Source organism: Macrobrachium rosenbergii, chromosome 29, assembly GCF_040412425.1.
Source record: "Macrobrachium rosenbergii isolate ZJJX-2024 chromosome 29, ASM4041242v1, whole genome shotgun sequence".
Classification (NCBI taxonomy): Eukaryota; Metazoa; Arthropoda; class Malacostraca; order Decapoda; family Palaemonidae; genus Macrobrachium; species Macrobrachium rosenbergii.
This window is the reverse complement of record NC_089769.1, coordinates 17409790-17424583: the sequence shown is the minus strand read 5'-3', so window position 1 is coordinate 17424583 and position 14794 is coordinate 17409790. Positions and strand designations below refer to the sequence as shown.

Genomic DNA, 14794 nt, shown 5'->3' with positions numbered 1-14794 from the left:
CCGTGTTTCCAATTCTTAATTCGCATGAGAACATCATGGTGGCGAAGTTGCAAACTATTGGTTTGACGTGATTGGACTATTTAAGCCATGAAAGTGCTCTTGTATAGGATTTCTTTTAACTTGAAAACTTAATTCACTGTAAAATGAAATATGAAAACTATGATGATCCTAAACATTTCTCAAATGACAGTTCACAATTCAAAATGGAAAACAGATTCTATAGGTAATTTTCGTACTTTTATCATATACTGGGTGACTGCTAATTCAATGTCATTCACTTACGGGATCATCCACGCCTTGTCCTAAAAGTTTAGTTTGTCCCTTCGTAGGGAACAGGGAAAATAAGAGAAAGCGCGTAACAGGTCAACTTAATCTTAGCGTTTATTTTACTAGTTTTGCCACCGATAACGTAAGTACTGGATGCAGTTATTCTCATTCTGCGTCAAGGTCTAACATATTTAAATGTTTACAGTTGCTCTCCAGTTGAATACCTTTAATTTTTCTAGGCTTGGTATTTTACTGTTTCCTCAAAACATATGCATAGCAGTTTAAACGTCTTTTAAATAAAACGGTGGCTAAGTTAGGCTATTGTTAATAAAATAATTTCACAAATTAATTCAGTGAAAAATTACTCTTGTTCTTTGACGCATTAACGAGTCAGAATATAATTTTTTTTATAATTTAATGGTGATAAATTATGTTGCATTATGTCATAAACGAGCATGATTATTTTTAGTCATAATCGGTAACTGTCTCATCATATGGATAAGGAAGAAATGTTACTAGATGTTAGGCACGACATTGATAGTTCTTAGTATCAGTCGCTAAGGAGACAAGAATACATATTTCATCCTGATTAAATGAGTTACTTTAAAAATACGGAAAAATGAAACAAATAAAAAATACCTTTTATTTGGGTCGTGTTCAAACTTCCTCCTCTTCCGTCGTTCCCAGGGCAAATGGCCTAATGATAAACAAATTCCCTTCATGAGGCTAACAGCAACGCCGGATGCGACACATCGGTGCCTGAACTGTCTGTACACTCAGTGGATTTTGTGTCCCTTGGCAGGACAATCCAGAGATCCACACTAAGCCTCCTACTCTCTGTTTAACAATTTACCAAACTTAGGGCAAGGAACCATCGTGGTATATGGCCACCTTGACCGAAGTCACCCAACCATCACCCACAAAATTTTCATTGCAGTTTCTTTTGACTCACAGCACAATATGTTGCTTCAGTGGCTTAGAAGCTTCTCCAACGGCAGCTTACGCGTAAAACTTATGATCTGAGAGTTTCACCGAATATTCTCTTTGAATTTGAAGCTCCCGACCCCGTAGCGGCGATTTCAAGGAAGATGTGGAGCGAAGAGTTCGAGGTCTAGTTCCCAATCTTACCACCAGGAGCTCGCACTTACTGAACCATCATTAGGGACTTGGCCACCGCGGAAATAGCTTTATATTATGCTATATATTATATATATATATATATATATATATATATATATATATATATATATATATATATATATATATATATATATATATATATATATATATATATATATATAATGAAAATCTTAGATAAAGCATATCACCTTTCTCCCTCACGACGTTTAGTGTTACGTGTAAGCCCTTTCTATACGAACTTTTAAGTTTTTATTTATTACTTTATAATTATCATTTTCTCTGGATCTTTATGCCCTAGTATTCCCATATATTCTGGCCTGGCCTTACAGAATGAATTTAACTGTGACTACAGTAAGGGTCGTTTTGTTTTCCTCCGAAACATTTCTTATTAGGAAAAACTTCCTGAGTTTATATATATATATATATATATATATATATATATATATATATATATATATATATATATATATTAGTATATATATAAATTAATAGATAACATTTCTACAATAGTTTCCAAGCACGACAGTTATAAGGTTAGATAAAGGGTGATAAAAAATCATGAGTGAATTTAGTTTTTAAAAAATATTTTGATGTGGAAGTTGACAGTATAGACAGTCTAATACCCTTAACGAGCCCAGGCCACAGAAATGAACATAATGAATGTGAATAAACTTGCGGCTTGGCCTGAAAAAACTCCCCATAGGAAGAAAGGCAATAAGCAAGGTGTTTTAAATATACTCGGAGTATTTAAAAGACCTTGGCAATAAGCGAGAAAGAGTGCGTAGCCTGTCTCCAAAAGAAGCTTAAACCAATCCTTTAAATTCTGAATGGTTGTATTAAACACCGTTACCTACTTTGAGGAGAAAACTCCATGGAGGCAGGAAAAAAAAAAGATCGTCATGCTACCCAGTTAAGTGAATGAAAGAATGGACTAATTGTGAAATTTGGGCTAAAAATCAAAGCACTGGGGTACTTTCTCCCATTCAGTGTTTAAGACAGCGAAATCGGGGAGTTGAGCAGTCGGAGAGCAAGCCAGTTTGGTGACAGGTGACTCTCCTTCATTACATCATTGGGTACTGTACATTTATGTTAAAGCTAAATAAGTTCCGTATAATGTTACAATGACTTTGTTACTTTACTGACATTATAAGTACAGCTGTGGTCTCCAGAAGTGTTTGGGCTAGGGCTGAGATGCAGGGGCGTCATTTCACATTTTTTTGGAGGGAGGGGGGAGGGGGGGCGGCGGCTGGAAGACGGTTTGGCGAGCGAAGCGAGCCTAATCACCTTGGGGCTTTTTGATTTTGAGCTATTTTGTGTGCTTTTTGAAGCACATAAAATAGACAGATAGACAGACAGATATAACTTAATGTGATGACACATTTGAATTTCGGTAGGAATGGAAAACCAGCTGCTGTTACTTCTTGGGGCTTGGTGGGGTGAGGGGGGCAAGTTGTGGCTGGGGGGGGGCCATCTTGAGTCTTGGGGGGACAGTTGCCGCCCCACAGCCCCCCCTAAATGACGACCCTGGTGAGATGTGTAAAATCTACCATCCCACATCAGTTGGCACAGTTTCACAGTTTGCCAAAAATTGAACAGAAAAATTTTGGAAATGGTCAAATTTTACCAGTCTAGTTTTTAGACGCTGTAAATCCAGATGTTTAGTTCCCAACCAAAATCCTCCTGATAACTAAATTTTTCAAACAAATGACTGACAAAAAAATAGAAGTATTATCCCTTATGGTAGAAGATAAAGAATATAAAAACGAGAAAAACACAGGTCAAAGTAAATGAATAAAAAAAAAGGAAAAAGTACATATAAACAAAACTACCTTAATATCAACCAGTGCTGGGGCTTGTAAAAAAAAAAAAAATCACGGATCTTTAACACCACTGTACACCTGACTTACGTTTATTTGAGATTTGGAATGTGGCCATCCTAGCCTAACCTCACCATGGGACGCGAGACCAGCAAACCAACATAACCTCATTTGGGGTGCATGAATAAAGGGTCACACAAGCACACCCAGTACGACTAACGACAGTCTTAAGGTGATATCAAAATAAATTATAGTCCTACTGATATCAAAAGCTTTCATACACAAATATCCACCCAACTCACCAATAGCTTTCAAACAAGTCAAATCTCGTTCTATCCAAAATAACGCAACAATTACAAGGAGGTAGGGAAATGAAAATATACAATTTTTATGTTACTAAGAACAAATCTTTTATTAGGGGCGAACCAAATTCAGACCGATGTAACATTTTTTTTACTTATAAAGGTAATCATTGCACTATTTTTTTTTTCTCGTTACCGACCATAACAAATAACATTGTCCACGACAGTCAGTCTGACCAACTATTTCCGCCTGGCTTTATAAGGGCAAACAAAAGTCTTGAGTTTCGTATTGAGCTTCTCCTTCTACTCTAGATCTCTTCTTAGTTTCACTCTGCTCTACTATCTACTTCTCTTTACTTTAGACATTCTCCATGTCTTCTTCAAATCATCAACAACGCCTTTATTGACATTTTATTGACATGTTTTTCATCCTTGGGCGATAATCTTCATACTACATCTGCCCACTTGGGGAGAGGAGAGGGTGGGGGATAGGAGATGGACTTTTATTTTCCTCACCCCGTCGATCAGGCCTTCTAAGGATTAATTCCAGAAGGAGTTTTGGAATTTGTAGTTTGGGCCCCCCCAACCCCCTGGGAAAAGTTGGATTGGATGCTCATGTCCCGTTATTCTGCCTCCTGTGGTCAAGGTAGTCAGCATCTCTGGGTTTTAATATCACTCTCTGAAACATTGAGTCGAAATATTCTCTCTCCTTTTTCCTTATTTTGCTGTTTATTTCTTCCTCCACAGTTCCTTCTTTTATTCCTCCAGACCTCTTGATTAATATCACAGTCAGTCCCACTGGTATCCAAATAAAAAGAGGAAAAATCTCGTATCACTGGAACTTGAACATTGCAACATGACCTCAGGCCCACGTGACCTGGAGTCAGTCTTAATTCAGAATTGTGTTGGATGAACACGACCTTGAGTAAGCATAATTTTGGGCTAACACAACCTATTTTAACATGACCCGAGATCAGCAAGCTTGGTTCAACATGACCTTGGGTTATTCAAACATACAACCGAGTGCTTAAAAGCAAAACTTCAACTTTAATTCTGAGTGACCATCATGAAAGCGAGTGAACAACTAGAACTGTCCACTTTGGTCACATTCTTTGGTGACTTCATTCTCAGCTTATAAGAATAATTGCATAACCGATTGGATCTTCGTAATAGATGTAAGACACGGACTTTGTAGAAAACGGACATATCACTGAACACTGTACCAAGATTGCAAGCCAAGAGCAAGAGAACCAATGTTCCAATTACTGATATCTAAAACAAAACAATTATTTGGCTCATTTGCATCGCATTCAATGTAATACGTACTTACACATTATATAAATACTGTATATATTACTGTACCTACATATAAATACATACACACATATATACAGTATTACCCCATACACTGAAAGTTACATTAAAAAACTAGAAATTTTCAAGGGTTCTTGAAACGCTTTCATAGCTCAGATGTACTCACTACTGGATAATCGAAATAAGTGACATTCCATGAAGTTCACTGATAAAAATTTTGAATAGTTTAGGAATAAATCAGAACTAAATATTCTACTTTACAGATGACAAAAATGTGAAAGAATAATCAAACACTACTGGGATATCAAACCTATTATCATTTGTAACTTTTTTAAAAACAGTACATGATATGAAAGTACCAATTATATTTCATCTATTTCTTTGTATGAAAGGAGCAGAATTAAAAAAAATACATACACTCCACCTGTCAATCAATTTATGAAGGATAAACATACTCTTACACACTATATCAAATAACAGTTCGTTTGGAAAATTATCATCAAGAACTTGAAAACAGGAAATAAACAGACAAGCATACAAGACTAGTTGTTAAACAAGAAGACAAACAAAATTAATTAACAGGCATACATAAATCATATATATATATATATATATATATATATATATATATATATATATATATATATATATATATATATATATATATATATATATATTGATATAAATAAACAAACAATTCCAAGACAGTCCTCCTTCTAAACAAGTTGCTCTCTGAGCAAGAGTTAGAGCCGATATAAGGCCAGCTTAATCTACTTAAAAATTTTATCTACTTAAAAAATTTTTTCTAAAGTTTTAACAAAAGATAAAATTACAGAAAAGTAACAAGAGAATGACTGATTGAAGTGTTATTCCACAACAAATGCTGCACAAACTAAGATAAAATACATGGTCAAAATACCTCGCACATAACAACAGTAACCCATTTCAGAGTTTAAACGAAAGTGTTTACAGACGCTTCTTTTGAGGAAAAAATCCAAGTAAGATCTTCCTTCGGAACGTTTCTTCATTGGCAATCATACCCATTTTAGTTTAGTGAACACATAGCTTGTGAATTCTTGTTGAAGGGGGTACGACTGTATAAGTATGTAAGTATACATATATATCATGTAGCATCTGATGTATTTTTGCAAATATATATTAGCATATATAAGCAAATATCTATATATAATATAAAGTAAATAATATCTCCGGTGATGACTGGAATGAACAAGTGATTCTTTAGAGTAAGGAATCTGAGGTCGATAATACTGATACAAGTCGAGTTACAGACTACTTGGCCAACCGTGTAATCGAGTGGAACCTCTTAAAAGCTAATTCACTATGAAAATACATCCTTAATATTGTCCTATCTGCATCCCCAAACTCATTTCCATACTAAACGAGATGAAAGCTTCTGTGGCATACTGAGTACGTAGGACGGGATGTATGGACAGATACAATCCTTACACGAAGGGGTTACTGCAAGGAAGGTGAAATTCGTGGCAATGGACTCCGATGACTATGACAACGACAACGAAGACGATATTGGTGAAAGATGGCGGCGCAAATGATTGATCATGGCGATGGTGACAGTGAGGATGATAATGGCCACTACTTGGTCCCCTCCCTGGGACCCTATTACCTATGGTGAGAAAATATAATATCCAATCAAAAATTACACGGGAAATAAAACATGTGATTCTTCATATGCACTTTGTACAAAATGTAACTCTCTCACTCGCTCTTTCTCTCAATATGAATAGAAGAGACAACGTTTGTTCGCTAGCTGTGTGGTCCACAATTTTGTCGGATGGGTTTCTCTACCTAGAAATGCAAATCTAACTTCCATACTGAAATGGGTCGTTTGAATGCTGTCATGTGGTCGGCCTCTTTACCCCCAATGACGTACATGGCATTAGGCGCATTGGGTTCGTACGCTGACTCTTCTTTCATAAATGGATTAATTCGTGTAGGAGGGGGAGGGGTGGAAGAAGGGGTGTGTCCAGCAGGACCGCCTCCTTCCCTCGAGTTTCCAGAAGAGTTTCCAGAATTTTCGAACCCTGGCATATGACTGGAAGAAAATGTGACTTTGCTAGTTGAGCTGGGTTTCTGGGTGGCTTCTGTCGCTGATGAGGAGGCTAGGCCTCCTTTTCTTCCTTCTGCTCCTCCTCCTCCTCCTCCTCCTCCCGTTACCCCCACGCCCGTTTCTCCCTCTACTTCGACCATGGATACTACTCCGCCTTCAGAATCAAGACGGCTCTTAGAATGAATTCCACCCGCAGGTTGGTGCTCTGCATTAATATGTGTCTTATTGAACCGAGCAGTCTGATTGTCGAATGTAACAAAATCCTCCAAAGTGGCCATCGTGAGATCAAGGGGCGTTCTCCGCTCCATTTCCACTCCAAGGCCTATCCCAGAATCTGGAGGCGTCCGGAGCATTTCCGCAAACTCTTTGTGGCGCGCACTCTCAAGGTCGAGGGCCCCAGTTCTCCAATAATCCTGACTAAGCAGGCCACCGTTGTCCTGGCCGGGATCAAAACCAACGTAATTTGGATTGGCAAAGCTGTTAACCCCTATCATATTGTAATTATATGCACCAAAAATATTGGTATTACTACTCTGGTTGCTATCTGTGGTGCACGAAAACGACATCAGGTTTTCACTAATACTTGTATCCGTGGACTGCAGCGTATCCTCGTGGTTGAAAGCTAACCGACCCTTTATGTCAGCAACGATGTCACTCGGATCATCCTCCAAGCTGGCCTCCGCCGTTCCCTCGGCTGGCAGAACAGTTATGACCTTAACGTGATTGATAGGCATTTGTGAGGCTACCGGTTTATCGTCGTAGTCGTCCTCGGCAACGTCGCCGAAGTTTGGCACAGAAACAATGTCTCTCGTCATACCGGATCGTGCCTTCCCGGGGTCACACTTGTCCTTTTTCATGACATGGATACTTTGAGATTTCACGATCTTACTACCAACACTATCACACGTACTTGCTAAAGATTCCTCAACTATACTCTCAGTACTGTCATTGCTAAGCATACTGTAACTATAATAACGTCCGAGATGAGATAGGTTTAACTGTGATATTTTTGATATAGATAACTTGAGATGGGCAGTGGGAGCATGAGAACAGTTTCTCTGGATGAGAGATCTAAGGCGACTAGGGTCCAATTCTTCTTCTTCTTCATCATCTGGTCCTCTACACTCGTGACAAGCACACGCCACCGGCTGGTATTCGCCACACAACTGCCCCTCCGAAGCTCTGTTGCTGTTGCTGCTGCTCCCTTTGACACCCGGGTCATCTGGATGGACCCTTCGCGTCCGGTAGGAGTCTCGACTGTGGTACCCGCTACTGCTGCTGGCGCTCGAGGACGACCCTCCTCCTACAGAGGACGGATGGGACGAATGGAAACGGGGGCCTTTGATATGGTGAGAGGGGGCAACGAAGGCGCAGAACTGCGATCTGGGCTGGGGCTTGATTCCTGACGGCATCAGCCGCTCCCACGTACCGGTAACTGGAAATGGAAAGGCCTTGTTAAAATCGTTGTTTCAAAAGCAGTGTTACATGAAAGAATATTAAAGAACGATGATTCACAGACAATTGTGCTTTCATAAAATTTCCGAAAGGTTACATTTGTGCTTCATATTTTGAATTTTACTCTTAGAGAACAATCTCGTATTAAGGTCTAGCTATCACTGAAAAAAACTAGAATGCTAGAATAAATAAAAATAGATGTCAGCGGTAAATACTTTCTTAGCTCAAGCAATGAATGGTTATTTTCATAGTTTCAAAGTAAGTTTACAAGAGCAGAAACTTTCTTTTTTTGTTTCTATTTTGGTTGTTATTGTACTGAGAAAAAATTGTCCTGTCAAATACAAAATTACACTGAAATCTAAGAAACAAATAAATGAAAAACAATAATTCAGTCTCAACCTCGTAATAACTGCCAGACAAAGCCTTCCCTAAAGAAAGCGCAATGACAGACCCTGTAGTACAACACCTTATAATTCGGGATTATGCCGATCTCTCTCTCTCTCTCTCTCTCTCTCTCTCTCTCTCCCGCCTACTTGTGATGAATTCTCTAAACGATGTTTTTCATAACTTCTCTTCATTACATGGAATGCTTCTTGCTCATTAGTCTTGATCCAGAACGAGAAATTCATCTGTATTAGTTCTCTAAACAAAATATTCAAACTCTTGTATGTCTTGTCTTATTCATGCATTTTGTTGACTCGTCAGTTATATATACAATATATATATATATATATATATATATATATATATATATATATATATATATATGTATATATATTATATATAAGTAAGGAATAACTTATTTTCTCTATTCTATTATTTTTATTTCGTTCACCTAATTGGCTGCGATAGTTTGGTTATGTTTGTACAGTTTTCCATTGACGTTTCAAGAGGCAAATTAACCATCCTTGAATTCTGCTTTCACTGCTGGATTTTTTCCTGCTGTCCACGTTATAGAAATCAGACTCTTTCCTATCTTTTTACATTCAAATGTGCATGCGAGATATTTGGGCATGTATATATAAATAAACATTTACACACAAACAGACTTACAGACACACATAATATATATATATATATATATATATATATATATATATATATATATATATATATATATATATATATATATATATATATATATATATATATATATATATATATTCTAATAGCCACAATGCCGTCTTAACTTCTCGAATTCTTGCTTTTTTGGATATGCTTGTCACTACAAAGCCGTAAGATCCAAGCGCAAGAAATTGAAGAGACTGTGATGGCCGGTCGCGGGAAACGAACCCGTGTCACCATAATCACAAGGAGGTCACACATATAAATATATATATACAATATATATATATATATATATATATATATATATATATATATATATATATATATATATATATATATATATATATATATATATATATATGAAAGGCCACAACCACCCACATTTCTGAAATTAATCAAAAACATATAAAAATATATACAACAAATAATCCTCAATCACAAAACAATGCCTCTTGTTGAATTCCATCAGTCCCCATTTTTCTGAACATCCTTGACGGACTCAAGGACGCGTTTTTTCAATCCATTTTCAGAGAGAGCGTTCAATAAAGTGTTCAGATGAAGTGTTCAGTACAGAGTCCATATGAAGTGTTCAATGAGGAGTAATTAGTGTGAGGAGGATTATAGGGGGAAGACTTTGGATGGACGTTAATTAATATGGAAAAGGACGAAAGAAGATCTTTCTAATTAAGACTCATTATGAAGAGAACTAATTACGACGGAGGGTTTTCATTAAAATTTTCCCTCTTTTTATCATTCCGCGAAGTGATATATTAACTAAGCGACAGACTTATTCATGGAAGACTGAAAAATCCCTAATAACTCTTTTCCCTTCTCTCTCTCTCTCTCTCTCTCTCTCTCTCTCTCTCTCTCTCTCTCTCTCTCTCTCAATGTTCTCGTAGTTCAAATGACAGAGAGATCTTAAAAGCTACTGAGGTCAGAGGGCTGCAAATTGGTATGCTGATCATCCACCCTCCAGTCATCTAACATACCAAATTGCAACCCTCTAGCCCCAGTAGTTTTGATTTCACTTAAGGTTAAAGTTAGCCATAATCGTGCATCTGACAACGATATAGGTTAGGCCATCACCGTACCGTGGTTAAAGTTTCATGGGTCGCGTTTCATACAGCATTTACCGAGACCTTTGAAAGATTGATCTATTTTCGGTGGCCTTGATTATACGATGTACAGAAAAACTCGATTGCTCTTCGGCGCATTTTTTACTCGATTTTTTTAAAGCAAGGTTTGTATACTGAGCAGAATGATTTCAAGACTCTTTGCAATCAAAAGTCTAATATACATAGCATGACTTCCCTGGCAGTCAAAGGTCTTTCTCTCTATCTCTCCATTCCAGCCGTGATTCGCACCAATTGTCTAATAATAGTTTCAAATATCAGCTACAAATCAAACATGAAAATCGAACTCACTATCCCGATCAGGATTCGAGCCCATGCATTTTTGGAATTGGAACACGCGTGACAATTCACTCAAACAGCAAGATAACCTCTTTTGGGTGCAAGTTATTCCCGGGGTATAACGAGTTCAATATCAGTGGGATATCTGTGACTTCATATTTGACAGGTACCTCATTCTCTGTGTTCAATTTTTTTGCCAATTCGAGAAACATTTTTGAGGATAATGTTCTGAGCCATATTCATATTTTTGGTTCAGTTCTTTCTAAAGAGATGGAATAATCAGTTAATTTCTGAGCCACAGTTTTTCAAGTTAAATTAAAAGAATAAATAGTAGTTATTAAGAAAATTACTGTGACTTCTGAAAAACAGCTATAGCGCTTGCCATGTGACCAAGGAACAGGTGGGACCACACCCTTCAAACTGAAAGACAATGTGTAAATCAAAATGCTTTGAAAAAAAGAAGAAACAAAGGCATGTGTACATCATTAAAAAACCGGCACACCAATACAAGTTGAAAAAAGGCTTCACAAGATGACATAGTACCCCAGAGGCAAAGTACTGAATGGGACATTGAGGTAGACCCTGTTCAGTAAGTAACAGAAATGAAAAAAAAGGAAACGTCAAAGTAAGTTGGTAGTAAACGGGGCTGCATAATTCAATCTACTCCAAGACGAGTTAATTTGGTTATTTTATTAACCCGTCATGCTACAGGGCCAGAATAGAAAGGGATGCAACAGGACAGGAGTTGGTATGTCCACGAAAATTAAACTGACCTATGGGCTGGGGCAGCTTATACGGAAAGTGGGGTATGGGAAGGAAGGTAGCATTAACTAACAAAGTTGATTCTTGCCTGAACTACACATAAAATTGTCACACGGGCAAGCAAGGAATTTAAATGAATTTGCTTATCAGACTTTGTTAGTCAGTCTTTGTGCATGTGTGTGTGGCAATAAACAGAAGGTTAGTGTAAAAGTCTGTAACACCTGAAATTGCATTTGGTGATTTATTTGTATAAAGTCGATCAATATCTCTTAAACATTTTAATATAATTGGTGAACTATGTCAACTCTCATGAATATTGTGATAACATCTTTCTCGAGTCTATATGCTTTGCATTGCATAATAATTAATGACATTCTTGTTGATGGACATGAAAATAAGTTTGTATTTTTGTATAAAATGCGTAAATCTACATTCAAAGATTTTATCTTCCAGAGTGTTAATAAAAGTTCATGAAGGACTTTTATATGAATGTTCGATATCCGCATTATGTATGCATTCACCGCACTTTTTTTTTTTTTAAATAACTGAATACCCACTGCATGAAATGAATAAAAAGGGTAGTTATTATTCGTTTTCTCTTTCCCTCTCCAGACACACTTTTCTTCCCCGTAAAGCTGTGCAGACAGACTGGCGTGGCTCTAGCACTCTAGGACTCTAGTCCAATTTGGTTTTATGTGCAGCCCTCCACAGGGATGATTCCCTCTCTGGCGGGCCCTTGTACGTCTTCAAAATAAGATGCTTATATTTTACAATTGTCTTTAAATGTCTTTTAGTGTTTTCTCGTCAGTATCGTAGCTCCAGCAGAATAGGAGAGTCTAGTTCTTTTTTAAATTTGCTTTCTTCTTGTATGATCTACACTTCAGGCGGTATTTTGTTGTGTAGTCTTGGTGCGCAGTGTACAAATGCTCTATCGCCTGACTTACAATTTGTTCTAGGTTCAAACAGCCTATATGTTTCACTTGCATGTCTGATTACAATATTCATTTCAGGTCTACAGAAGATTAAGCAGTTTCTCAGGTATGTTGGTTCACCATATTTTAGCGCTTTAAAGACTGTAAGAAGTATTTTACATTCTATTCTAGCTTTTGCATTCTATTCTAGCTTTTGCTGGGAGTCAATGTAGCTCGATTAGTGCTGGGGTTATTCTGTCACGGGAACGTAGTCCTTTTATTAACCTGGCGGCTCTATTTTGTACTCCTTGCAATTTTCTTAGTAGGTAGTTAGGGAGACCTTAGTATATAAACACTCTAAAGTTCCTAACTGCTGCTACAATATTTATTGTAGACGAGCCAATAGTTATTTTTTTTGAAGTGTTCATATTTTCGTAGTGCACACTCAGATCCAAAATAGCACACAGGTACGCCCAGTTTTGTCTTCACTAAGTTTCAGTTTCTTCGCCAACATCCGCTTGCGTCGTTCTTTCTTATCTCTCTCGTTTGTGTGAATGCCATTTGCAGTTCTGGCATGTAAAAGTTATGCCAAAACTGCTGCAATTAAACAAGTACTTACTCGCAATACTCCGAATTATATTAAAAAAAATAACAATTTGCTAGCGATAACGATTATATCGAAATCAAGTCCTTACCACGATATTAACTATATCAATATTAAGACTAGTAGCCCACGCTACTATTAATGTGTGAATGCCATTTGCAGTTCTTGAAACATACAACTTATAACGATTATATCGAAATGATGATGGTAACGTAGTTGAAACATACAACATATATAAAAGTAATTATTTACCAAAGGTAATGACAATATCTGCTCTATAAAAGAACGAAATGATGCCGAATCTACTTCCCGAAAATGCCGCGCTCAAAAATAACGTATGCCGAGCAGGTACACGGCTTCTGTATACAGCAGAATGTTTGCTATACACAGATTAGACTAAAGTTTTTACAAGGTGACAGGGCCAGGTACTGCATATGAAATATTTGCTTCACGGAGGACCCTGGATCTACGTCCATACACCTGTCTTTGAAATGCTGTTAAACAGCGAAGATGAGCAAACTCTTAACCTCGTCAACGCAAACTGTCCTCCGTTTGTCGTTTTCTTTGACTTCAACGCGAGCTCCGTTCCATTTTCTTTTATATCATCCGACTGCAACACTCTTGCAATCGGATGAATTTTTCTTATTCCAAATCATTCACTGAAGTTGTAAGGTTTAAATAAGAAGAAATCACAATTAACCATGAATAAATCCCAACAGGATACATAACTGAACTTCAGAAGGTTACCTTCTGAGCAAGAATTAAATGTAAAAATGTGCTTCGACGTTAATAATTAAAGAAAATGGCAAATGCACAACCGAAAGCCTTAATACACGTAAGAGCAGGGACAACTGTAGATCAATGAAGCACAGATGTAATAAAGATATTGGAAAAATCACCTCTGTGTACATGACACAGATTATTTAGTATGTTTCCCCAAGAGCTACAAAGAAGCGAATGGCTTATCTTTCAGAGAATAAGACACGGAGGTACAAATTATTCAACAAAAAGTATAAACTGCAACCGACATAAATGGAGCCCAAAGGAGGTACAGATAAAATCATGAATTGAGGGATAGAGAAAGAATTCTTTGAAAGTTCATAAAGTTATCAGCTGAGAGAGAGAGAGAGAGAGAGAGAGAGAGAGAGAGAGAGAGAGAGAGAGAGAGAGAGAGAGAGAGAGAGAGAGAGAGAGAGAGAGAGGATTCTTTTACAGTTCGATAAAATCAAGAACTGAGGGATAGAGAAAGAATTCTCTGAAATTTCGTAAAATTATCAGTTGAGAGAGAGAGAGAGAGAGAGAGAGAGAGAGAGAGAGAGAGAGAGAGAGAGAGAGAGCACGTACCGAAGTAATACCGCCAGAGGTCGTTGAGGATTTCCCCCTGCCGTTCTCCGCCGAAGATGATCATCGACGAATGGAGTTTGGCAGCGACGTGGGAATGCAGGTAACCAGGGGACGGTCTCGAACGCATCTGGGTCCAGGTGCGCCCCACTGCAAGGAAAAAAGAAATTTATTATTATTATTATTATTATTATTATTATTATTATTATTATTATTAAATTGCAAAATCGTGCTCTTGATATTAAGCGAATGTTCGTTTCATTATCATACAACTGGAAGTTCTCGTGAGTGTAAATTATATCTATTATCACTGGT

The 14794-nt window shown here is 37.4% G+C and overlaps 1 protein-coding gene across 3 annotated transcripts in view; it reads right to left on the bottom strand.

The window, feature by feature from the left end:
- Window positions 1-3609: 3609 nt before the first annotated feature.
- Window positions 3610-14794, bottom strand: part of LOC136854635 (uncharacterized) — a 108626-nt gene continuing 97441 nt past the window's right edge. For all 3 annotated transcript variants that reach the window (XM_067131185.1, XM_067131186.1, XM_067131187.1), the window contains exons 6-7: window positions 14483-14629; window positions 3610-8361 (exon numbers count right to left, since the gene is read on the bottom strand). In XM_067131185.1, coding sequence (XP_066987286.1) covers window positions 6665-8361; window positions 14483-14629 — 1844 coding nt within the window. In that variant the 3' untranslated portion in view covers window positions 3610-6664. The remainder of the gene's footprint in view (window positions 8362-14482; window positions 14630-14794) is intronic.